General features: G+C 38.9%; 1 protein-coding gene across 1 annotated transcript; it reads right to left on the bottom strand.

Annotated features, from left to right (window-relative positions):
* Positions 1–269: 269 nt before the first annotated feature.
* Positions 270–27,624, bottom strand: chrnb3a (cholinergic receptor nicotinic beta 3 subunit a). Its single transcript, XM_084402097.1, has 6 exons — positions 27,307–27,624; positions 18,354–18,505; positions 9,762–9,806; positions 9,571–9,680; positions 1,993–2,896; positions 270–1,903 (listed from the first exon to the last, which is right to left on the bottom strand). The coding sequence occupies exons 1-6, from the start codon at positions 27,365–27,367 to the stop codon at positions 1,772–1,774; spliced, it is 1,404 nt and encodes a 467-aa protein (XP_084258223.1). The 5' UTR covers positions 27,368–27,624; the 3' UTR covers positions 270–1,771.

Below are 27,624 nucleotides of genomic sequence, written 5' to 3'. Positions count from 1 at the left end.
AAGGCATTGTTTCCCAACCCTGTTCCTGAAGGATATATTTCTGGTCACGGAGTGCCTACTAACGAGCTGAATCAGTTGTGCTTGATTAGGAAGAGTCTGAAAATGTGTAGTGTTGGTTTGCCTCCAGGAACAGAGTTGGGAAACACTGATTAAGGGATGCAAATAACACTGATTTACTCAAAATCTGCTATGCAAAATGCCAGGCAATTCTGAACCAGAGAAATGTTTCTGATGTGACAATATGGAGTAAAAGACATTAGAAAACAGGTCACTGACAAGAGTATTTATTAATTGTTTTTGCACAATTAAATATTCAAACAACATAAGACTATGATACAACAACAATGACCAGAAATAAAGGATGGTGTCATAATCCAGTCCTTGCTAATAAACAACTAGTTGTGATCAGTTAATCCAGCAACAGTATCCATAAAGATCTAGGGCCTTGTGTGTAACACTTGGCGTAGACTTTATCCCAAAAAGTAAGCGTGAGTGCAAATGACAGATATTAAGATTTATAAAACCATATGTGCCAGTGCAAAGTTATTTTTATAAATCCCAAATGGTGGAAGATTGTACATACACACACGTGCGTTTTGTATTATGCATGGCCTCATCTGAATAAAATGTACATATGCATAATGCCATCCAAAGGCATGATACTACTGCATTTAACAGTACTAAAAACTAGGAAAATAGATTATAGACTTTACAGTAAATATCACATGTGCTAATAAGAGAGATACTATTATAATTGATTATACTTACTAAAAGAAAAAGTTATCATCCAGACTTATAGGAAAACTTTATATTATTAGTAAAAAGGGCCCATTTCATATGAAGTGTCTTTAACAACTATGTAACATTTAAATGAATAATTTGTTACAATGCAGTTATTGTGCACATACATCGTATCTTAAACTCCTGCATGTAATTGCATCTGTAATTAATTCTGTAATTACATTTAGAATTACATTGTTGACACTTTCCTTCCACCTTAACCAGCCCTTAAACCTAACCATACCTCTAAACCTTACCCTAACCTTACCTGTATGTGTTTGCATTACAACATGAAAACAATAACTACATGGTACCTAACATTTATTATTATTATTGATGATGATGATGTTGTAAGCATAGTAGTTAAAGACACCTAATACAAAATGTGAGCAGTAAGATTAATATACGTTTAAGCCTGGATGGTGATCATTTCTGATTTAAACTCCATACAGATTGCATTTTAATTCCAAAAGTGGTGGATTAAATTAAAAAGCAGTGCAAATAGGTTTGTTACAGTAAAATATCACGTACACAGACACATTAAACCTGTAAAAATATTTGGTAAATTATTTGTAAAAATAAATGAATCTGAAAGCAAAATGAGAAGCCTAAGACACGTGATTTCACCTCATATATCACAATAAAGTCAAATTATTGAAGATCTTTAAAACCATGATCCCCTCAAAGTGATTATACACAGATCCAAACCCCTCCAACTGTATCAGCTGCCTCGTAGTTATATGTTTAATGGGAAGAAGATTCCTAAACTTCATTTCAGCTGAGTTTTGCTATTTTCAGTCTAACTATTAAACAGCATCTAGGAGGGAGAGAGAGAAGCTGAATTTGCAGCGGATTACAGATGTGGCTAGGTCAGAAAAGGACTTTTAGAAGGATTACTGTAGTGTTGTGGGAACTACATATATTTCAAACGGGTAATAAGAATGCTGTTTTGAGAAAAAGAGATTTGGTAGGCTGAAATCTTTCGGGTTTTTTACGATGAGCTGAGGTACATCCGCACAGCCGGGTAGAAGATGAGGATTGTCCCAAGCACAGAAACTGTGAGAAAGGCCCATAGGAAGATCCGGTCCAACACCTGAGCCACAAACTTCCAGTCCTGAACGACCTGAGAAACAAACAGACCCAAATACCCTAAATACACAGTATAAAGCAAGCACTTATTATCAATAATTTGATAATTGATTTGAGTGGTACCTCTCTGATGAAGTGTTCCTTCTTGATGTGTCTGGAAATGTAGTGCACTGAGTTAGTGGCTTTCTCCAACAGGGCAATCCAGGCCTGGTTATCATCTTCCTTCAACCCCCCTCGTCCACCTCCGGCACTCTTCTGTTGCCCTTTTTTCATCCCTCGTTTTGGCTCTGGGCTCCTTAGCTCGATGTCTGGGTACTGATACCGATCAGAGTGCCCCCTCATGCAGAGCAGTCTGGGTAATCTCTGGAGGAAAAGACTCTTAACCCATGGTGCCATGGGATGGTATGTGGCAGAAGAACGGTGATGGACATTGATGACAAAGACAGTTACAATGATTGAGAATGTGACGAAGATCATGATAAAAAGCAGATACTCTCCTATCAGAGGAATGACTTTAGAGGAAGATGGGATGATCTCTTCAATGACGAGAAGAAACACAGTGAGAGACACAAGGACGGATGTGGAGAGGGAAAGTTTTTCTCCTTCATCTGAGGGAAGGTAGAAGACCAGCACGGTAAGAAATGACAGGCCGAGACATGGGATGATGAGAAAGAGTGTGTAAAAGAGAGGGAGACGCTTCATTATGAACGAATATGTGACGAAGGGATAGGAGTAAATGCCGTCATGCCGACTGCCCCTCTGGCCGGTGGCATTCAGTATTTCCCATTCGCCATTGTCAAAGAAGTCTTTACGGTCTACGTATGCATCTACCAGGGTCAAGTCCACCATAGTGCCATCGTATGTCCATGATCCAAACTTCATTGAGCAGTTCTGCCTGTCGAAGGGGAAAAAGGTGACATCCATGGTACAGGCGGATTTATAGCTGGCAGGAGGAGTCCACATGATGGTACCATTAGACCTTACAATGGCTTTGGTCATTAGAGACCCTTCAAACCGGCCATCAGCACTAAAAGAGATGGAGAGATGGAGAGAGAGAGAGACAGACAGAGAGAGAGAGAGAGAGAGAGAGAGAGAGAGAGAGAGAGAGAGAGAGAGAGAGAGAGAGAGAGAGAGAGAGAGAGAGAGAGAGAGAGAGAGAGAGAGAGAGAGAGAGAGAGAGAGAGAGAGAGAGAGAGAGAGAGAGAGAGAGAGAGAGAGAGAGAGAGAGAGAGAGAGAGAGACATGATATTAGCAACTACATTTCAAAAATTTTTATGAAAATGTGAGTAGTTATTGCCCATGCAAATGTCAATGCTGCAATGCTCAGAGGTTCTGGACATTGCAGTAACACTTTATATTAAGTATATATACAGTAATAAAGTATGTACAAATCATTTGCATACTATTAATTTATAGTTTATTAATAGTTTATATATTGTAGTATCTACATTATTGATATATTAATTGGCTATATACAAATAGTGTACTATTCATTCATTGTCACTGTATTACCAAAATTATTATTGTTTAATTAGCTCATAAATAGTTAAATAATGTTTTAAATGCTTTATAAATAACTTAACCATATATAAATGTTTAGTATTGCAAACCATAGTTTAAAGGGAGTTGTTAATTGTTATCAGGAGTAAATAGTTCTCATATTATATTAGGTCAGAAAATGTCATTAATTAACCTTTATTGGACATTAATTGCATTCATATTAAGTGTTTAAGTGTACTTTATAGGGACTTTCCATAGAAATAAAGATTTGTATATTGTACAAACTGTATATTCTATCTCTAACCCTAACTGATGTATTTTAACAACTTGATCTCATGAGTATTTGTTTGTATTTTTTTTACCACACGTATTTACTTACATTCGCATAAACATAAAAACATAGTGTAGTGACAATTTACAGCATACAATACATACAATACATCCCTTAAGGTACAAGGTTAAGGGATCATAGTGAAGGGGTTGGATTCTGGAATCCACTGTCGCTTCAATACATATCCTTTGAGTGATTTGTTTTTGAGAGAAGCACCCAACACATGTTAAAACATATATTTACTGTTCTAGCTGACCCTAACAGCCTAGGTCACTCAGGCTCGTCTCATACGTGACCAATTCTTAGTTCAAGCATTTACTTACATTTTTATCTTCAATCACTAGAGAATAATGACAAATATTGTCTGAACCTCTTACTGAGAGAAAGTACATCTCATCAGTAATGTTTTAAGAAAGTTTCCTGATCGGAGCTAGAGCTCGACCAACTCTAACCTTGAAGAAGCGGTGCCTGTGGGTGTGCGTGTTTGTCAGTACCCTTTTTATTATAGGACCTGATGTTCGTGAGGTGAGCAACTGGCCCCCAGGGGAGATGAAATGACCATCTGACAGACAAACTGGAGCCTAGAAACTCGGATTTGTGACCTCAGGGATCCTGGGTGCCATCCAGATAATCAATGGAGATACGCTTCTGACTAAAAGCCCATATGTGGAAGTTTATCTGTCTTAACCAATCAGAATCATTCAACCTGACATGATGATGTAGTTTAGTGACCTGTGTTAGAGTATAATTGCTGCTGTATTGAGTGTGTACGCAGAGCGACCCACAAACTCCTTGCTGAGTGTGAAGCTGACTTCTGCTGATGAAACAGCAAACTATTCTTCAGTAAAATTTTCTTCAGTTGATAGCAACTCTGACTCCTGGTCTTATCATATCTGGTCCTGGGTCTTAACTGTAAGTTCTCCAACAATAGCTTAATGTATTTGCAAACATTTTAAGGAACACTTAATACTAATGCAATTAATGTCCAATAAAGGTTGGTTTCACCCTCTGAGGTCGGCAAACGCGTCGGCGCGTTTTGCTGCATTTTCTTCACATTGTAGCGCAATAAACTTAAATTACTACGTCATTTGTGGTCATACAGAAAAAAGAAATATGAAAAAGCAATCTGTGAGATGTCTTCTTTTGTATGTGTCCACTTACAATCAAATCAAAACATTGTGCTTTTGTAAAATAAAGAAAATAAACAGGGTGTGCTTTCTGCCTCTCTGTCTCGGTGAACTTTTTTTTCTTGAGCATGCCTATAAACTGAAACAAAACTCAGAGAATACTTGTCACATTTATGAGCCATATATCTTTATAAACATTTAAGTGTGTACTTTTAAATGATCGGATTCAAACTGAAAACAAATATTCTCTGTTTAAGTAATTTGTATAAAACCAACAAGATGTCCATATTCTCAAACGCTTGCTCATTATTTTTAATTTGTCCACGCCCACGCGCGCAAAAGAGATTGGCATGCAAATCGTCCACATGGAACGCGAACGCGCTCATTACCTCAAACACAAAGCACCAAACTTCATAAGTCTCAGCTTTTCGTCGAGTTTGACAGAGACGAAAGAGAGACCGTGAGCTTACATTGGATTTACCTCGGAAGAAGAAGAACGCGATTTGAAGACAAGAAAGATGTAAGGTAAGAAATTCTTAATTATATTAGTTAAATGTTATTGTTGCATAAACTTCACATTGCAGTTGAACTGTTGCTAGATATATGGTGAAAATTATAATATTTAGACCCGTGTCTAAATACTGTTACTGTTAAATACTGTGTTTGTGGATATCTGCTCAAACGTAGATATGTATAATATGGTAACCATAATGTTTCATATTTTGGAGCGCGCTGTGCGTTTGAATGTTTCATATTCAAAACGCGCTGTACGTTTGAAAAGCAAAACGCACCAAACATTAGGCTTCATGTTTTTACTCCAATCTCATTTAATATCATCATAATGAATGGAAACATTTGAAGCAACATATGATAATCAATATATTTTTCTCTAGCATAGTTGTTACTGAAGTGATCCTTTTGAAAGATTTATAGGCTGCTATAGGTTATTGTTATTATTATTTTATGCAGCACTACCCGTAGCCTATGCCTACAAGGCACAACAAACCTGGTGTTCATTATATATTGTTGGAAACATTTGTGTGTGTATTCTGTGAATTTTAAAAAGCAATTTTAACCAGAAAAATCTAAAATCTATTCCCCAAATCGTGCAGCCCTATATTTTCTCTTGATATGAGCATAGTCACAGTTTTTAGGTTTTTTTTTTTTGGTTTAGTTTTTTTTTTTTTACAGGGACCAGATGCCACTGATGAGTCCTGCTGACTTCAACATTCACATGAGTCTCTGTACATGAACATGGTAAAGTGAAAATCAAACACCTTGGAAATGAAAGGTATGTACAATGTTTTTAGGAATGGCACAGGTCTTCAATGTGTGCTTTTTTGTCATTTGTTGTGTATCTTTGGATTATGTTGTGTTGTAAATAAATCCAAACAATCAAAAAGCCATTCTTTTTTTAAATCTCCTCATTCTTTGTGCAAGGTTGCTCAGAATGATAGGGCCTGATAGCTCCTAATAGGCCCATTAGGGGAGGGTCTTTGTCTTTCTCAGGTGTGAAAAGCCATCAATATTCAGGATGTGTTAACGCCTCTTCGCATAAAGCTTTCTTACACAAAACACGTTGTACAAATTTTAAATCAATATATCGTCTTATCTGAATGAGCAGTCAGGATGATTTTCACATAGTTTTGGAGCAAATATTCTAGGTCATTCTACGTCATACAATTTTCAAAAGTCTTGTGAAGAAATAATCAGTATGGGTTTCATGACCTTATTTCAGTGAAATTTTTTTATTTTTTATTTTCACAAACCACGCATAAATGTAATTATCTCAAAACCACAAACTTTTACATACATGCTGCTGACATATTATTGTAGCAGAGTTTGTGCTGAATACAGTGTAATCAGACTTTAGGCATGAAAATGTCACAAGTAACAGAAATACAGTGGGTACGGAAAGTATTCAGACCCCCTTAAATTTTTCACTCTTTGTTATATTGCAGCCATTTGCTAAAATCATTTAAGTTCATTTTTTTTCCTCATTATTGTACACACAGCACCCCATGTTGACAGAAAAACACAGAATTGTTGACATTTTTGCACATTTATTAAAAAAGAAAAACTGAAATATCACATGGTCCTAAGTATTCAGACCCTTTGCTGTGACACTCATATATTTAACTCAGGTGCTGTCCATTTCTTCTGATCATCCTTGAGATGGTTCTACACCTTCATGGTTCTCATTGGACTTGATTAGGAAAGCCACACATCTGTCTATATAAGACCTTACAGCTCACAGTGCATGTCAAAGCAAATGAGAATCATGAGGTCAAAGGAACTGCCTGAAGAGCTCAGAGACAGAATTGTGGCAAGGCACAGATCTGGCCAAGGTTACAAAAAAAATTCTGCTGCACTTAAGGTTCATAAGAGCACAGTGGCCTCCATAATCCTTAAATGGAAGACGTTTGGGACGACCAGAACCCTTCCTAGAGCTGGCCGTCCGGCCAAACTGAGCTATCGGGGCACCCAAAGATCACTGTGGCTGAGCTCCAGAGATGCAGTCGGGAGAAGGGAGAAAGTTGTAGTAAGTCAACCATCACTGCAGCCATCCACCAGTCGGGGCTTTATGGCAGAGTGGCCTGACGGAAGCCTCTCCTCAGTGCAAGACACATTCAACCGGATGGGCTGAATGAGTCTTGAAGGACTCCAAGATGGTGATAAATAAGATTCCCTGGTCTGATGAGACCAAGATAGAACTTTTTGGCCTTAATTCTAAGCGGTATGTGTGGAGAAAACCAGGCACTGCTCATCACCTGTCTAATACAGACTCAACAGTGAAGCATGGTGGTGGCAGCATCATGCTGTGGGGGTGTTTTTCAGCTGCAGGGACAGGACGACTGGTTGCAATCGAGGGAAAGATGAATGCGGCCAAGTACAGGGATATCCTGGATGAAAACCTTCTCCAGAGTGCTCTGGACCTCAGACTGGGCCGAAGGTTCACCTTCCAACAAGACAATGACCCTAAGCACAGCTAAAATAACGAAGGAGTGGCTTCACAACAACTTCGTGACTGTTCTTGAATGGCCCAGCCAGAGCCCTGACTTAAACCCAATTGAGCATCTCTGGAGAGACCTGAAAATGGCCGTCCACCAACGTTTACCATCCAACCTGACAGAACTGGAGAGGATCTGCAAGGAGGAATGGCAGAGGATACCCAAATCCAGGTGTGAAAAACTTGTTGCATCTTTCCCAAAAAGACTCATGGCTGTATTAGATCAAAAGGGTGCTTCTACTAAATACTGAGCAAAGGGTCTGAATACTTAGGACCATGTGATATTTCAGTTTTTCTTTTTTAATAAATGTGCAAAAATGTCAACAATTCTGTGTTTTTCTGTCAATGTGGGGTGCTGTGTGTACAATAATGAGGAAAAAAATGAACTTAAATGATTTTAGCAAATAGCTACAATATAACAAAGAGTGAAAAATTTAAGGGGGTCTGAATACTTTCCGTACCCACTGTAAGCACAAATGTCAGAGCATGTCAGAACACCCCCAGGGCCAGAAAACACCTTAGACCCCAGAGTTTTTTTTTTTTTTCATGACTTAATCTAAAGTGAGAACTATTTATGGTTAATAAGTTGTTAAAGCATAAAAAACATCATCTAACTCTTTAAATATGAGCAAATTAAACAATATTAATTTTGTTAATTTCAGTGACCGAATGAAGAACTCACTATAGATACTACAATATATAAACTATGAATTAACAATAAAATAATAGTTTACAAAATATTTGTAAGTACTTTATTATTATATACATATTATAAAATGTTACCGATATGGCTAAGATTTTGTGAGTTACATTGCTACTGTATGCTGCTGCTAGGGTATTCTAAATGGGTTAGTAAATTAGATTATTGTGCATGTATCTGGAAAGAACAATAATGGTGTCAGATGGAGCAGTTACAAAAATATTTCAATTAATAAATAAATAAAATTGTCAATTTCCATTCCATTTCTACTCTTCTAATAAGTATTTGCATTTTTTGCCTATCTGAATGTTATATATCATTAGACATGATGTTATGGTGTCCTGGAAGGTCCCGAGGAGATACTTTCATAAAAACTTCATAAAATTGTCTGACGCAGTGTTTCTCAACCTTTTGTTTCTCAACCATCTTTATTATTTTTTAATACATAAATAAACAATGTCATTTTATTGTTTCTATTTAATAATTAAAATGTATTATGAATAAAATAGTTACACATATAAAATATAGAAAATTCCTGCTTTTTAATTTAGCTGGATATTGGCAATATTTGCTCTCCTGGTACAGTTTTTCTATGTCTGCTATGCTTGAAATAAACTCTTCCAGCCTCAGATACAACTACAGTTTTTAGATGTTGTTCACGGGCAGCCAGTGAAGACCATAGGCTGACATTATGCACATTTGTTGCAAATCTACGCAGGAAGTAAGCCTGGAATCACTGACGACCTGTTTCAGGCAGTTCAGAATCGGTTCTTTCTTTCAGGAGACACTAGCTCCATTTATTGTGCCTTTTGATCTTTCTTAAAAACTATATAAGACACTAAATGAAAGGTAATATCAGAAAAAGCATAACAGGGTGCTTTAAATACAAATTGAGTGTCATCTAAAACAAGCACACAAAAACTGTCCGATTGTAGTCCAAGTAACATTGGATGAAGCCAAGACACAACTGCATTATCTAATATGAGCACCTGTATGACATTATATACGTATAAGAGGTCATAAAAAGACTTACTTCTCATAAAGAACGATGTCTGGTAGCCAGATAGATTCTGAGGGCACTCTGATGGATGTGATTCCACCATAATCTTCTGGATTCCAACGAAGCTTAGCATCTGTCCACTCCTACAAGAAATTAATTAAGCATGAATCAAGAAGGTATTTTGGGACATACTTAAAAATGAAAGCCAAATTTCTTTGGGTTACCTGCCACAACCAGACGTTTGTAGTCATTAGTTGGTTCTTTTCATCCTGAAGACAGAAATTAAGAAAATACACAATGAAAGGTGAAAAAACGTTGATAGTTGTGCGTTAAAATGCGTTTACACCATACATGAGCTTGAACCACATAACATGTTTTAAATGAACCTGAATGCACCATTTCTCTCAAAGCCTCAAAATCTATCACTATTGACCTACTTGTGTAATTCAGAGGATTAACTCAACTGTGCTATTTATATATGCAGCTCAAAAGATAGTATTTTATGTCTTTTGTTTCATTAAATTGAAATTCAGACCCTGAATAGGAACCAATATACTGAGACACATCTGTTAAATAAGAATGGTGTGAAAATCAATTGTTCCCACAGTGTTCAGTGTTTCACCAGCCAGAAAATGTATACTGTCAAGGTGAGTGCTGAATATCATGCTGATTACAAGATATGACCATCAGGTGGCTCTGCAGGACAAATATATATATAAGATGTGCCTGAATCCTAAAAAAAACCTTGCTGCCTCACTGCTCACACTAAACAGGCTTCCAGCAAAGCACCATATTGTCACGCTGATTATAAAGAATATTGATAATACTTCACAATGAAGCAATAAAGATAAAATTACTTCATGCACCTCATGTTGCAATTGTGAAATTGTAAGTAGGCACATCTCAAGAGGACTTGAATACAGCAATGTGAGGAAGCTTTTGTTTTGCTCTTGTGAAATGAAAGAATTATATTCCCATTATAATCACTGTACAGGGTTCATTTGAAAACATATTATAACTTTCAGAATTCAAAACTCCCTCCCCTAATGAAACAACAAAAAGGAATGAAATCCAATGCTACATGTTAGAAATCTAAAACTTTAACCACATTTATATATCAAAATCCCTATTTAGTGTTCAGACACTTGTACTACCTAGTCATGATGATGAAATAAGAAGAACATAGTATAGATAGACAATAGAAATAATTGTAAATAAGTAATCAAATGTAACTGTAATAACAACTTGTCTCTACAATAAAGATCAACTGATCACCAAGAACGGTGTTTGCCTTTCTCTGATTCCTGTGAAGTATGCAAAGGCAATTAATATTTCATAGGTAAAAGATTAAACATTTACACATCATGTAGCCTAGATTTATTAACCCCACACACTATTAAGTTGAGCCAGTCTCTAGTGTTGCATGCAAACATGCTCATACAGTAAGACATAATTACTCACACACTTTCTGTACAGTGCATTATTGCGTGATTTATGGATTTATGGAATGTTGCACTGACTCAGACTTGTGATTTGATTTAACGTGGGCAACTGGAAGTAGCTTAAAGGGACAGTTCACATAAAAGTGAAAATTCTGTGATTATTTACTTTCATTGTTCCTAACCTGTATTCTGTTCAAATAATTATCTGAAGAATCTTTTTTCAGCTCTTGCCACACAGTGACAGATCATTCATAGTGACCAGAGCGCTTCTTCTCAAAGCATCTTACACCTTCTCAACTGGCTTTACTCTCTGCTTATTCACAATGGTAAAATGAATGGATAATAAATGTCTGAATGCATCCACATAAAACAAATGATTGCTAATATGTTTGAAAGAAAAGCATAGTTAGGTTTTCTAGGGCTAATCAACATAATTATGTAATAATTATAAAATAATATTTTCTAACAGAATTATTCACAACCGTCCATTATACAGTCTGGGTTTTTGCATTAGGTATAGACGCACATGTTAAAATATTTCAAATCCGATCCGAAAATTCTGCATAACCACATGCACATTTTCCACAAGACACATGGCAGAGGCAGCACTGATTTTGCATGCTGACAAGCCATAGAGGAGACAGAGGCTAGCTGTGACAAAGGGAAGATGTTACAAGGCTACCATCTAAGAAATTTTAAGGTTATGAGTCAAAAGTCCAGTTATACAAATGGTTGTTTTCAAACACTGAGCGTAGCGTTAGTTCTGGCAGGTCACGTTAGTCAAGCTCGCATCAGCTGGCTCTCAGCTGATCCATGTCTACCTATAGGTAGACCAACCAATTGTTTTGTACGCTGTACAAAATGGATTTATAAACAGGTAAGATTTAAAACATTAATCTCAATTCAATATGTCCCCCTAATTATGTGGTAAAAAAAAAAAAAAAAAAAAAAAAAAATTCGGTGTAATAAGTATACAATGATATACATTAGTATCCCTTAAATGTCACTCTTAATAGTCTTATTTGAACTTGATCGTTTGTCTTTGGCTGAAAGCCACCTGCTGCGAACATTTCTAAGCGGAAGCTTTACGTTTATTTCAAGTAAGTGAGATCAAATATGTCAACTCAAAACAACATTTTGTGCCCAGTTATTTCCCAGACGTAGTTTTGGTATTGAGGTCAAAGTTAACTTGCCTTGCGTTCGCTATAAACAGTGGGCGATGGTCACACAAGACGACTCGGCAGATTTGAAGTGTTTCCCCCATATTGTAGTGACCATCCATCAATTAAGTTTCACTCAGGACTTTTGTAAAAGCCAAAATATAACCACACCTCAGATTTGGTCCTCTTAAAAGGCTGAAAAATCTCCTGAGCACGGTCACTGCCTTCCGCCATTCCTTCTCGAATTAAAAACAACAACAACATTTCGCGCTGCGCCTGCGACTGTTGCTGGCTTATTACTGTATGCTAATTGTCAATCGTCTTTGACGATAGTGGTCCTGACAGAATTTGTGGTCCTAATTTTCCAAATTACTGCTGCATTGTGTTCTTGATTTAAAATACAAACAGATCTCTGTATCAGTCTTTGTTTATATACTACAGAAGTAACAGTTATAGCCTACTACGTTATCATCAATTTAATATCCAAACAAACGATATTAAATATGTTATATTAAAGGGATAGTTTATCCCAAAATTTGTATTCTATTTATTTACTCACCCTCATGTCATTCCAAACCTGTATGTAAAACCTGTACTTTTTTTTTTCTTCTTCCACAGGTTTGGAACAATATTTGTAAAAAAATGTCTGTTTTTTTGTCCATACAATGGAAGTACCACCCTCTTTGAAGGTGAATAAAATGATTAGGCCTAAAGAATTTTCATTTTTGTGTGAACTATCCCTTTAATACTATACTGTTTTATATTAATAGTATTAATAGATTCATTTTAACCTCTATTTATATTCGACCACAACGATCTATTTATATTATGTCTCCTGGTTTCTTTTTTAAAAGGGTTCTGCATAACCATTGACACAAATGATCATCTTCAAATTGGCAAATTGGTAAAGCATTTATGGAACTATTGTGTTGTGGTATGGCATGATAAAAGTGCGTCTAGTAATATTACACACACACTAGCATTTTCAATCAGGTTCTTGAATACTCAGCATCATCAGGATCAATACACGGGTCAAAAGAGGAAAAAAGGAAAACAGAGAGATAGGATCATTTAGATAACGCAAAGTCATGATGATGTGTTGAGTAAATAGAGTCTAGAAACTATGATCTGAGTTGCCATTCTCATATCCGGCCTAAACTAATCAGTTGAGAGAGAGAACAGGCTGGTCCAATTAAATTTGCGACTGACTTCAGCATTGTCTTATTTCAAAGTGAAACAGAATATTAAATCAGAAAAAAATAGTGGAATGCCATTCCAAGACAAATAATTTTTTTGTGGTTTAACTTGAACGTATTAATTGTTCACCACAAGACTAGTAATGTGCGGGTCCATTTTAGTATAGAGTCCAATTTAATTTTATACTGACTTGCCTGTGTTTGACTATGTGCAATTGCCTCTGGGTAAACAATAATAGGCAATAATAGACAGAAACAGTCTGTCTCAGCCTTGGTTTCATGTTTCATCTGGAACATTTAAGTTCCCTTTCGTTCAGTCACTACGAGTTACGTCACTGAATGACGAAATGGGGGTTTCGCTTAGAATCTTTTTCGCTTTATCAACTTCGAGTTCTTTACAAAACGAGCCAATGGCAAAACAATGCCATGGGGCTGCGGAATTTGCATAGCGCAACTCCACCCCACCGTGTGGGTATAAAAGGAGCAGCGCGGCAATCTCGCATTATGTTTTTGCTTCGGAGCCGAGTGTTTCTTCACTTCTCTCCACTGCAAGCTGTCTACGAGTTCTAAATATACGAGACGAGCGACTCTTTAGTGGTGTTGGTGTCACGGCGTGTTCCAGCGAGATCTCATTCCTGCTGCTGGTCTGTGCAGTGATCTGCCAACAGTGTGTGTTTTCTCCCTGGGAGCTTCAGCACTGCTGTTGAGTTTTATCCTCTCTAAAAGAGCTGCACGCGGCACGTCTTTTTAAAGATGCTCGCCCGTGTATTTCTGGGTGCGGCAGACAGATTCATTTTGCTGATGGGCACGAATGCTGCCTGGCGTGTTTGGGCTTAAATCACGCTCAGGCAGCATTCGCGGATGAGTCATGTTCTCATTGCGGGAACATAACCATCACCATCGATCATGTTGTGATCGAGACTCAATGACCTCCTTAGAGGTAGAGTCCCCTCTGCCACACCCCAATTTATTCTCTCCACGAGAGGGGATACTTTGGCTGAAGTAGAACAACCCGACGAATTCCACATTGCAACCCATGAGGCTTCCCGATGAGGTCGCTGGCCAGTCTTCTGGCGGGCCGAGCGTTTCATTCGGCGCCCCGATGTCATGTCTATCACCGCATCACAAGATGGGCTTGAGTCATCTGGAGATGAAGACTCGGCTGTGCTGCCTCCTTCGGGGGTGCCAACTTTGCCCGAGTCTGATCCAGAACTGACTGCCATGCTTTCCCGGGCATCTGCGAGCATCAGGCTTTGTGTGGAACCTTCTGCCATGTCCCAAGCTCTCAAAGCTTGATGATTGGTTTTTGGGGGTGGCACGTGCTGACACCCGTCAGCACCCGCCCCCAATTCCTTTCTTCCCGGAAGGTCATGAGATTGTGGAAGTCTCCTTTGACTTTTCGCAACCGCTTAACGGCCTCTTCCGCCTTCTCTGCACTTGATGAGTCCGTGGCCAAAGGGTACACTGGGGTCCCCCCGCTGGAGCGTTCTATGGCGATGTAACTGTGTCCCCACAGCGCCTCCACCTGGCGTGGCGACCCTAAGCACCCCTCCAAAACCGGTGGGTCAGCATGACCTTGCTGTCAGGTTCCTGAGGGGGGCAAGGAGACTAAATCCTCCTCGTTCTCCTCTTATACCCTCTTGGGACCTCGCAGTGGTCTTATCGGCCATGCAGAGAGCTCCCTTTGAGCCACTGTGATCAGTGGAGCTTAAGTTCCTGTCTATGAAGACAGTGCTCCTGGTCGCTTTGGCCTCCATCAAGAGAGTAGGGGAACTGCAGGCATTTTCGGTTGACGAAGCGTGCCTAGAATTCGGCCCGGCTAACTCTCACGTGATCTTGAGACCCCGGCCTGGATACGTGACCAAGGTTCCCACCACTCCTTTCAGAGATCAGGTGGTGAACCTGCAAGCGCTGCCCTCGGAGGAGGCAGACCCAGCCTTGGCACTGCTCTGTCCAGTACACACCCTCCATGCTTACGTAGACAGAACGCAGTGTTTCAGGACCTCAGACCAGCTCTTTGTCAGTTATGGTGGGAAGCTGAAGGGAAAGGCTCTCTCCAAGCAAAGGTTGTCTCACTGGATACTGGACACCATTGTCTTGGCTTACCAGACGCAGGGTCGACCATGCCCCTTAGGGGTGAAGGCACACTCCACCCGGAGTGTGGCTTCCTCCTGGGCTTTAGTGCATGGCGCCTCGCTAACAGACATCTGTAGAGCTGCAGGCGGGGCGACACCCAACACTTTCACGAGATTCTATAATCTCCACGTAGAGCCAGCGTCCTCTCATGTACTCGCTTCCACCAGCCAGTAAGTAGGACCTGCTCGGTGTCATCGCTTGCTGCGCCATTCCGCTCCATGGACTGGATACGTGCACTATTCACTCAGATGAGTTCCTCCTGCACTGGTGATGCCGTCACCAGAGTGCATGCCTGGTTGGTCAGCCCTCGTGATTGGCTAGGTGCCTCCATGTGCATGGCTCCCTCGTTGGGCAACCCCCACATGTGTATTTCCACGGTAAGTCTCCACCGAGCACATGTTTTCCCTCTGCAAGACCTTTTGCCATCTCGAGATTGAAACATTCCACCCTGCGGGCTGGATACCTCTGAGTTTTCCATATGCATCCCGCACTCTGGTCATATGTGTGTTCTAAGTCCTCCCTACGGGTAGGCGCTGTGTTATATATTCCACCTGGCATATGCCACCCAGTGTACCATGGTATTATTGCGTTAAGCCTAGCCCTTCATGCTAGTCTCACAACAGGGAGCTCAGACTTGCGCAGGGAACTGGAAGACAGCCGCCGTGGCGTGATTGAATTGGGACCCACATTTCGTCATTCACTGACGTAACTCGTAGTGACTGAACGAAAGGAGGGAACGGAGACGTTATTTTCCCCTGCCACAACCGCTGTACCGCTAGAATAGCCGGGAATTCCCTCCTCAGGGAACGAGGGTTACATACGTAACCGAGACATTCTTTTTTTTCGAACAGACGAGCAGAGTTTTCGGACAGCAAAGCAGCTAATAGCATTTGGACAACTGATATTAAGTCGTTATTGTCATTCTATGTTTTATAATTTAATATAAACTTATATAAACTTTAACAATTTGATCAAGCTTTTAAAATGTAATCAAATGAAAAGATAATTAATTAAAGGCAGGGTAGGTAGGTTTTTTCGAAAAAACTTTTCCCCAAATTTGTTTAAACTGTCTTTATATACCAATACATAATTAAAATGTAAGTACTCTGAAAAGGAGAGTATAAAATTCGAGTGTCTGTAGTCCTCGCAGGGCTGCAATAAACACAGCTACTTATTTCCATTCGGAACGAATGAAATTATTGGCTGGGCGACTGTCACTCTCCCTCGCTACCATGGCTACCACCCCTGCTGCTACAGGAGCTGCCCACATGCGTGCACCCGTTTGACTCGAGGAGGGGAAGAGGCACTGAAGCTAGGAAGAATCACAATTATGGCAGAGAAAGAGCAGTCAAAATTCCCAGTACCTGCATATACAGTCAGCGAAGGTAATGGGAAGACGTGTATCAATGCAACCTGTTTTTAGCTTTGCCTTATGTTACTAGCTCGTTACCGAATCATATTTTAAACTTTACCAGTATCGATATGCTAGCTTGATAGTGAGTACTAACAGCCATGTTAGTTGTTTATATTCATAATGATAAAGTTAGGTATTTTATTACATGTGATTCAGACATGATGTCACTACATGCACTGCGCTCCTCTCCGCTCGGCGCTGGCAAACGCATCTGTGGCAAGGGGGGCGTGATCTAGCGAAGTCTGTGACGGGAGAAAGGATCGGGAGACAGGTGTGGCGTAAGTGGGTCAAGTGCAAATGACAAACACCTGTGTCTTGTTTCAGTGATTGGCGTGAAGAGATCGCACATAAGGGACGGGGAAACCTCATTCATGGAGAGAGACACGCAGAGATCTGTGGGCTGATAGTGATAGTGAGAGTGCAAGTGCGGGAAGCGCGAGGACGCGATCGCTGATTACATTGGACTTTGGACTTTGCTCTTTGCTGCTGTGTGCGCAACTTTTTTTTCTTTCTTTTTTTTTATAAATAAACACGCCCACAGCTCCCCAAGCCGACCCTGTCCTCTTCCTTCCTTGAATTTAAATTTGAATTTTGTTACAGTGTCCTCCAGCTGAGCGGTCGGCATCGCGCGTTCATGTGTTTTGGGGGCGTGGCTTTGGAAGGAGCCCAGAAGGGAGGGGGTGGGAGTGAATGGAATAAGTAGCTGTGTTTATTGCAGCCCTGCGAGGACTACAGACACTCGATTTTTATACTCTCTTTTTCAGAGTACTTACATTTTAATTATGTATTGGAATATAAAGACAGTTTAAACTAATTTGGGGAAAAGTTTTTTCGAAAAAACTTGCCTACCCCACCTTTAACAACAAAACATTGCATTTTTATTTTTTGGCAAATAAGATGCAGCACAACAGAACTTTATAAATTTAAAACATGGATGAAAAAATAGATTGGTTGTATGATATTTCTTAGAAATAATAATATTTTGACGGTTTGTCATGAAGATCTCAGTTTTAGTTTCAGTGTGTTTATTCAACGGTAGTTTTCCTCAAATGAATCGGTGAAAATCTTGTGAAGTGACTCTCAAAGCAGCTCTGGAGATAAAGTTCATGCGTTCATGTCTTCATATATTGAGACGGCAGACGCTGAAAACACTGGTCGTCACAAGTGTGTAAGCTTATGTATCAGACTAAACCGCACCGTTCATTCACATTGAGACACACAGAAATCACTCATTAGTGACATGCACTGACTGGCAGTTGTTGCGTTAATTTGTACTGCGTGATAGGCTGTGAGATGAATCCACATCAAGTAAAAAAGTCCAGAGCTTATCATCGTTATCGACGTAAATTTTAACGCAATCTCGATATGATATTGTTATCATCAAGCCCTTTGTGTGTGCTATTTGTTCATGCATTTTGAGACTTAGTTGAAGATCAGATTTTACAGTGGAAATGTGTGTGTGTCTCACCACATCCACCAGCTGGGAGATCTTCAAACCGAAGCGAACGGTAATCGTGTCGTTGGCGTGAAGGACAGGTCTCACCCACTTCTGATAGCCCCGAAAAAGATTCCTCAACAAAGTGTCCTCCATCTCAGCCAATGAGACAAATTCTTCAGGAGCTAGAACGAGGGTGGAACAATATGAGAACAATTTAGGAAAAACTAATGACATTAAAGCCTCAAGTGGCATGTGGTGATAAGGTATAGTATAATCTAAAGCTGCCATGCTAATTTTCAGTGCTGTATAGGCCTATACATAAACATATCTGTCTGGTTATGTGGGAAGTAGGTCCACATTTGATATGCCATCTTGAGGAATGACACATTCAATACAGACACACTCCCCCACGAGTGTTAGATGAGCACAGAGTAATGAAGTGACAGCTGGACCAGGCTCCTCAGAGTTCCTTCTGCTGACGCAACCATTGCCATGATATGATGACCTCAGACAAGAGCACTACAGAGAGCGTCAGGAGAACAAGATGGGGATGGGCTTTTTTTTTTCATTTTGAGTACTACTGATAAGTCTCAAAAATAAGGGGGGGACAGGCTGTGTCTGTCATGGCGATAATGAAATTATTTTAATTAAATCACTGTTACGAAAACTAATGATGACAAATAAAAAATAAGACATGAAAATGTGTCTATAGAAATATTAAAATATAATTAGAAAAATAACACTACAAGATTATCAATAATGCATCAATGTTTTTAAACATTTTGAAAGAAACATCTAAAAGGAATAGCTGAGGAGAATAGGTGAAGCTAAAGAGTGAATGAACACCAGTAAACTGAAGCCAGTTCTATATGACATTAATCAGATATTATAGATACACAACGTAAACGTAACATTACAACTTGTATCTGCACAAAACTATGCAAATGCAGGTGAACTAAGTTAAGTGCTAACCATAATGTGTAACTCCTGTTGTGGATACGCTCTTCCTGTAACAATGCGCTAAAACACAGCAACTAAACCACAAAGAATTTACAACATTCAATCTATAGTGTTGTCATTATAATGTTATGTATGGCAGATTGGCGAAAGTACACCTGGCAGCAGCCTGCAGAACAGGACGAGGTTAAACCTGGGGTGGGGCTGCACATGTTGCTCTGCCCCATACCTACTCTGATTCGCTTGTATATGTGTATACGTGGTATGTGGTCATAGGCGTCGATTTCGGTGGGGACGGTGGGGATGATGGGGACGCGTACTCACCAGATTTCGTCATGAGTCATTTTGTACCCACCAGTTTTTTTGTAGATTTTTTTGACCGGTTTCAGTGGTTATGAGGAGCAATATGAGAGAGAAATTTGGTGATTGTTGTTTAGCTACATTAAACCACGTAAAGCTTTTTCACGTTAGGACTTATATATAAAGCCCATGAGAACCGTGGGGAGTCAACCCACAGCCGCTCCGCTGCCCTGCTGAAAATCTGAAGCAGAAACGCTTAATGTCAGATAACGTCCATAATAATTGGACTTTGGGTTAGATTTTTTGACAGTTTTCAGTGGTTATGAGGAGCAATATGAGATGAATTTGGTAATCATTGTTTAGGTACATTAAACCACGTCATGTCATATTGTCAACATGGTAGGCTACTTATGAAGCAGAATAGTGGGTCATATGTCTAAAGCTTTTTGAAAACTTAAGGCTTTCTTCTCAATAAAAACGAGTCGGACATCATCACATTTTTGTATACATTTTTATTTATTTACATTAGTAAGCTACAGGACATCGTCTTTCAAAACATGACCTGCGCGAAAGAGAGAAAAAATTAATGCGTCTCTGTCCCCAGCACATTTAAACCAAACTGACGCCCATGTATGTGGTTTAAATCTATATGAACTGGAAAAGATGCTCAGTTTCACAAGCCATCATTATAACGCACAGAAGTAAAAAATATTATCCAGTATCTTGCAGTCACAGATCTGCACTACATTTCCCATCACTCTCCTTGGTTCCTACCTGCACGTCGTTCATGATCACTCACACCGGCACCTCATCATCACCTCTATAAATGCACACTCTTCACTCCAGCTCATGGTTCGATCTCGTTTACACATAGTGGACTACTCTCCCTGTCTCCAGCAATCTCCCTGTCTCCAGCTATCTGTCTGTCTCTAGCGTCTCGTCCTTCCACAGTGTCTCCATTCCCACCTTTGTTCATCTGCCTAGTCACCCCCGGTATCAACCATCATCCTCACCCTCTGTTGTTTTCAAGAAAACTCACTGTTCTTTCAGGTCCACTATCGTCAAATATGATTGGCATTTGCGTACATTTAGGATTGGCGGTATGGTTCTGTTCTGGGTAAGAACTCCCTGCGCATCCATGCAGCCTAGCATGAATAAGATGCTTTGGCTAAGAGGCCCTGATGCCAGGATTGTCAGGCCTCTGAGGGCAGGCCCCTCTGGGGAGAAGTTGTTCACACATCATACAGAGTCCATTTCTCTTCTGTGCCCTCAGGGGACTGTTTTACCAACCCTGCCAACCTTGGTGCTTTGGGGCGCAGCAGTTTCCAGGGAGTTCAGGTCTCAGTGTCCGCCCAAAGATGTTGGGGCACTGAGAGACTCGTGCCCTTCAAGGAGGACTTTAGAGAAGCCAGGTCGGTTGTTCCCTGCTGGCCATCCGCTTCAGGGCGCCGAGCTGACTACTCGAAATCTACCAAAGACCAGTCTCGAGAGGCTGGTTCCCTTAGTAGACCATCTGGCAGCATGGAAACCTCTGCCAAATGTGTCACAATAGGTCGTGCAGACCGTAGAAAGAGGCTACTGAATTCAGTTTTGTTCTCGTCCACCTTGGTTCAACTGGGTCCTACTCACAGTGGTAGGCCCTGAGCAGGCTCTGGTATTGAAACGGGAAGAAAAAGCTCTTTTGGGTAAGGAGGCGATAGAGCATGTTCCTCCACCCAAAAGAAAATCCAGGTTTTACAACTGGTATTTTATAGTTCCAAAAAAGAATTGGGGGATTGTGTCCGATTTTAGATCTATGGCTATGCTTGTTAAATCGTACACTAAAAACGTACAGTTCAAAATGTTGACTTTAAAACTAATCGTGACTCAAATATGAGGACTGGTTTGTCACGATAAATCTCAAGGACGCATACTTCCATGTATTCATACTTCCATAACACAGGAAGTTCTTCAGGTTTGCTTTCGGAAGTGAAGAGTACCAGTATCGGGTTCTTCCTTTCGGCCTAGCCTTGCACCCCACACTTTCACAAAATGCGTGGATGCAGCTCTGGCTCCTCTGTGACTCCAGGGCATTTGTGTATTGAATTACATTGACGAAAGGTTAATTCAGGCTCAACTGGAGCAGTTGGCGATTCGGCATCGAGAAGTCGTCCTCACCCACATGAAGGAATTGGGGTTAAGGCTCAATGTCAAGTGTGCTTTATCCATCAAGGAGGGTCAGCACAGGGTCTTTGGAAGGGTCATCATCTCTCTTGGCACATAAATTGCCTGGAGATGATGGCTGTCTTTCTACCTTTGAAACACTTACTCACAGACCTGAGGGGCCATCATGTGTTTGTCCGGACAGCCAACCAACACATCGGTTGCCTTCTACATAAATCACCAGGGGGGTCTGCAGTCGTGCCTACTTTACAAACTGGCACACCAGATCCTGAGAGCAGTCTACATCCCTGGTCACCTGAACCTGAGGCCCGGGGAATGGAGACTCCACCCCAAGGTGGTGGGGTTGATATGCAGGGAGTTCAGCCAGGAGGAAGTGAATCTATTTTCATCTTAGGAAACGACACACTGTCAGTTCTGATTCTCACTAACATTTTTATAAAGCTTTTAAAAGTTGCTTTTATCTGCTAAATTCTTTCCTTTATCATGTTGAGTCAAAAAAAGAAAAGAACACTCACAATAAGCAATGGTATGTGCTACTCATGTACTCAAGTAAATAAATTTGTCTGCACTATTTTAGACATGGACATATGTTTTCTGTATAACAAAAAATGAAATGGGATACTACTTTTAAATTAAAATTTAACCTGTAGTTCCAAGAACTTCAAGAAAAATCATGCATGCACTCACTGAGAGTTCACAATTCCATTATACATTGTAATTCTTAATTCTATTTTCGGTAATTATAAAAAGAATAGTTTCAGTCCTGGATGCTGATTGGTTAACAGCATAATTTGAAACAACTGTTCAACTCTCTATAATGTCAATAATGTATATTTAAATGTATGTATGTTTGTACACATATACATGCAGTAGTCAACATTTGAAGTGGATCAAAACCTTTCATCAAAGTTATACATGATTTTTGAACAATACCCGTTCTTGTCTTAGGACAACTTTGATGAACTTTTTTGATCCACTTCAAATGTTGACTACTGGATACATATATACATACATGTATGTATATATGCATACATGCACAGGCACGCACGCCTGGTGCCTCCAACATTAGTGCCACACGATTCTCCACCACCTTAAAGGCATTTTTTACAGGATGTAAATTGTTGCTGAACAACCAGCATTACTTCCTTCCTCATCATTGCCATCTGTCATGCCCTGCATGTCAAAAAGGTTTTTCTGCCTGACTATAGGAAGCCATTTTGTTTTTTTGTCCCCCCCCCCCTCCTTGCAAAAGCAAGTATATGAAATGACATCATAAATAAAGACTGTACGCAGGGCATGCCATTTCTTCAGGGTTTACGACTCGACCAACTAGGGAGTGGACAGGGATGTGTAAATCAAAAGACAAGAAATGGGAGGAGGGTGATAGAGAGAGTGTGAAAAACAGACTGTGTGTTTGTACATGCATGTTGAAGTGTATAGATGTTATTTTAGCCCGTTTAACGTATTTCAGTGTAAGAACAGGTTCAAGTTTTGTGAGAAAAGGGTTATGCGTGAGTCTTTTTTCTATTTATTTGTGTTAACCCTTGTGCATCCTTGAGGACATTTTTGGCTTTTTCAGTTTTGTTTTTTTGATCACTTTGCCTGTGTTAATGCTAACTGCATAAAATTTGGCACAGGTGTGTATTTTTATTGGAATTTTACTATTTCATCATCATTTTCTTTAAAAAATCAATTTTGCACTAGTTACACAAAATACTTCCTCTCAGGACCTTAAGGACAAAAATGTCCCCATTGAAACCCATTAAAACTGCATTTTTTAATCCCTGTGCCGTTTAACTATAAAATGATGCAATCTTTTTTAATAGGCTTTCATTCTGTTGGCAAGGCTTCAAAATTGACATTTTTACCATTTTTTATCAGATGGTGCCATTTTTTCAGGTTAGGCCTATAAAGCAAATACTCGCTTTATTCCTGTTTTCTGCTTCGGCATATTATAGAGCCAACTGGATAAATTATGCAACGATAATTGTGTGGGTTTGTTGGTATGGATGTCTAAGTGTGGTTGGTATGTGTGTTATAAAAAAAAAATGTGTTTGTGTGCATGTGTGTGCTTGTAATATTTGAGAGAGAAAAACTCAACTGCAAATCGAAAATTCAATCACTGTGTTCACCAGTGGAGTTTTGCTGGCATCCAATGGGGAAAGTCTGGTACTGCGCCCAAACAAAATCTTACTGAAAGCTCATTTTTTGAGATATCATCCTCAAATTCGGAACACAACCTGTTTAGATTTATGGCTTTGAATTTATATCAGTTTTAGACTTCCAAATGTTTCATAAAATATATATTTTATATAAAATATTGATTATAATGTTCATAAATATTTTTCATAAACTTAAACTTCTATAACATTTTTTTGGTTGCACTTTTTTTCAATTTTTTCACTTCAACAACAATCTGCCAAGGGTCTTCTTTAAAATGAGACCAAACTTAAGTATTTGCTCCCAAGCATAACATTTTTATGAGAGTTTTTTGACTTGGACATTTTTGTCCCTTTTGGACCTATGAGTAAGTTTTTTTTTATTTTTATGTTAACTGCATTAATTTTGGCACAGGTGTCTATTTTTATTGTAATTTTACTATTTCACCCCCATTTCATTTAAAAAAAAAAAAAATGTTGCACTAGTTACACAAAATACTTATATATATTTTATATAAAATATTGATTATAATGTTCATAAATATTTTTCATAAACTTAAACTTCTATAAAAAAAATTTGGTTGCACGTTTTTCACTTTTTTCACTTCAACAACAATCTGCCAAGGGTCTTCTTTAAAATGAGACCAAACTTAAGTATTTGCTCCCAAGCATAACATTTTTATGAGAGTTTTTTGACTTGGACATTTTTGTCCCTTTTGGACCTATGAGTAAGTTTTTGTTTTTTTGTTACTGTTAACTGCATGAATTTTGAGCTATTATAGAGCCAGTTGGATAAATTATGCAATGATAATTGTGTGGGTGTGTTGGTATGGATGTCAGAGTGTGGTTGGTATGCGTGTTATAAAAAAAAAAAAAGTGTTTGTGTGCATGTGTGTGTTTGTAGTATTGAGAGAGAAAAACTCAACTGCAAATAACAAAGCCAATCACTGTGTGACCAGAGGAGTTTTGCTGGGATCCAATGGGGACAGTTTGGTACTGCGCCCAAACAAAATCTTACTGAAAGCTCATTTTTTGAGATATCAACCTCAAATTTGGAACACAACTTATTTAGATTTATGGCTTTGATTTTCTAGCCGTTTTAGAGTTCAACTTGTTTCATAAAATATATATTTTATATAAAATAATATTCATAAATAATTTTCATAAACTTAAACCTATATAACTTTTTTTTGGATTTACTTATAAAAAAAAATTAACTTCAGCAATAATCTGGCAAGGGTATTCTTTAAAATGATACCAAAGTTAAGTCTGTGCTCCCAAGCTTCAACTTTTTATGACCGTTTTTTGACATGGACATTTTTGTCCTCTTTGGACCTATGAGTAACTTTTTTAAATTGATGCACAAGGGTTAATGAGTTCCTCTTTTTTCTCTAGAGATGTAAGATTACTGTCCAGTAGGGCTGCATGATATATCGAAATATCGCGAATGTATATATCGCGATAAGCATATCGCAACGGCTTGCAATAACTGGGGTCATGAACAAAAGATAAAGAGAAAATCACTTTTGTAGCTTTAAAAAGAATCTGTAGCCTATACTCTTATTAAACTAAAAACTATATTCTGAAAACTAAGCAGTGATTTATTTTTACATTTGATTATTCAGTTTCTGTTGTTAAATAAACCTAATGTAGGATAACCTGAAACCCTAAACCCTGTAGTTTACACTGATGTTAAAATAACAGTTCTTATGCCACAGTAAAACACTGATGTTCACTTTCAGAAGCTGTAGGGATGTTTTCTTGTCACAAAAAGAATGTGAAACATGCATGTAGGTTATATAATTTTAAAGATATTTTAAAGATAATTTAAGTTTATTTTAAGCATTATCGTATCGCACATCGAATATCACATTATTTAATTAGTTATCGCATATCGCAATTTTCTTCAATATCGTGTGCAGCCCTACTGTCTATTGCATCAGGACGTTAAAAGCCACTTCAATGCACTCAAGACAAGCTTCAATTCATAGAACATCATTACACAAAGAGCAAAAACACACTCTCGCTATGAATAACCTTCTCAGTCCAAGGACATTGGCATTCATCTGTTGCAACATTGTGTAGACTCTTCAGGGAAAATGATTCCTTCTTACAGTATGAAATAAAAAATCATGAAAGAAATTGATTTATTTGCATATTTATGTGAACAAAGTTCACAGACATGACCTCATTACTCATTGGCTGCAAATGTGAACAGACGACCTCTTCTCCTCCCCTACAGCAAGCCATCTGGTCAAAGCAAGATTTTAAGGGTGAAAGGTAGTTTGGGTTCATTTTAGGGCTGAGTCAAAAGACAAGAGTCAAAATAAATCATTTTCATTGCGCTACAGTCAACTCATCCTGCTTTGACTTCTTTGGGGACCAATTTCGTAAAGGTACAGAAGAAATTAACAAAATAACCAGCCATGTTAAAATTAAAAAGTTACTCAACAATAACTCCTTTTTGGAATTGTTGTATAAAAAAAAAAGTTAAATCACACTTGCAATCAAGCTGTTATACTGGATAACAGCATGGGAATATTATTCAGAGTCAGCATATGGCCATGCTTATATTCAGAGCAACAGCAAGATTACAAATGTAATATTGCCTATACAGGCCTTGCCTTGTGTTACAGATAAATTTCCGTTTGAGCAGAACTGCAATTCTGTGAATCAATGAATGCCAAGTTTGACAGCAATTTCCCCTTAATTAAAAACATTTCTCTCATAAAAAAAATTATAAAAAAAAAAAAAAAAAATGAACAGAGTGGAAGAGAAAAGCTGTTGTCAAGTATATCTCCTGAGTGCTGCTGACCGATAAATTAACATCCAGTCCAGCAGCTCCATTTTCAGATTAAAGCTGCGGATGAAGGCACTCATTGCCTCCACATTGATAAGAACCCCACATCTTCACTTTTACACTCTGCCAAACCCAGACAAAACACATTTTCTTGCATTAGTGCTACATCAATGTGTTGGTTGTCTGTTAAAATTATTCTTTTATGCTTCAAAGCTGGTTCAAAATAAAGAGTGGGGTTTGGGAAACCAGTAAAAGTGTATGGTTGTATATGACTTTGAACAGGTCACACACAACACCTACACTCAGTGACCCAATTGAGGGCGCTAGAAGTCAAGCAATAAACGTAAATTAAGCATGGGACAGATATCTTTTGCATCATTCAAGGTTGAATGCACAAGATAAAACGGCTGGTAATGCTTGACTGCTCTGGCTTCATTCTGATCATTTATGAATTGTCTAAATTAACATTTTAAGTCACATATTATGATGGAACCGAAAGCACTTACATAATTTCAATAATTCTTATAAAATACACAAAACTGAGGAACGTCATATACAGAGAAACGCAGGAAAACTCTTAGATCGTCTGCAGTAGATTACTCACCCTCTATCGTTGCATAGGCTACAGCCATTACGAGCAAAAGACCGGAGATTTGTAACTGCATGCTGTCTTTCCCGGCTTCAGTTCCTTCGTGCAATGGAATTATTTCATGCTGTTTGAATTGTGAGTCCCTGTCATCATCGACAAAGGGGGGTATACATATGCTGTCCTTTATTCATACGGCCGGACACCGGGCCGTTTTGTTAAACGATCAGACGTACTGCAACCTGCAGTGTGATGAAGTTATAAATTAATCATCAACGGAGTGTTTTTTAGCCTGCTCCATCTGAGGCGAACAACAGAGGAAGACGCTCTCTATCT

Source organism: Rutilus rutilus (genome assembly GCF_951802725.1).
Source record: "Rutilus rutilus genome assembly, chromosome: 2".
Taxonomy (NCBI): domain Eukaryota; kingdom Metazoa; phylum Chordata; class Actinopteri; order Cypriniformes; family Leuciscidae; genus Rutilus; species Rutilus rutilus.
The sequence above is the reverse complement of the archived record's forward strand: the minus strand, read 5'-3'. Positions and strand labels throughout refer to the sequence as shown.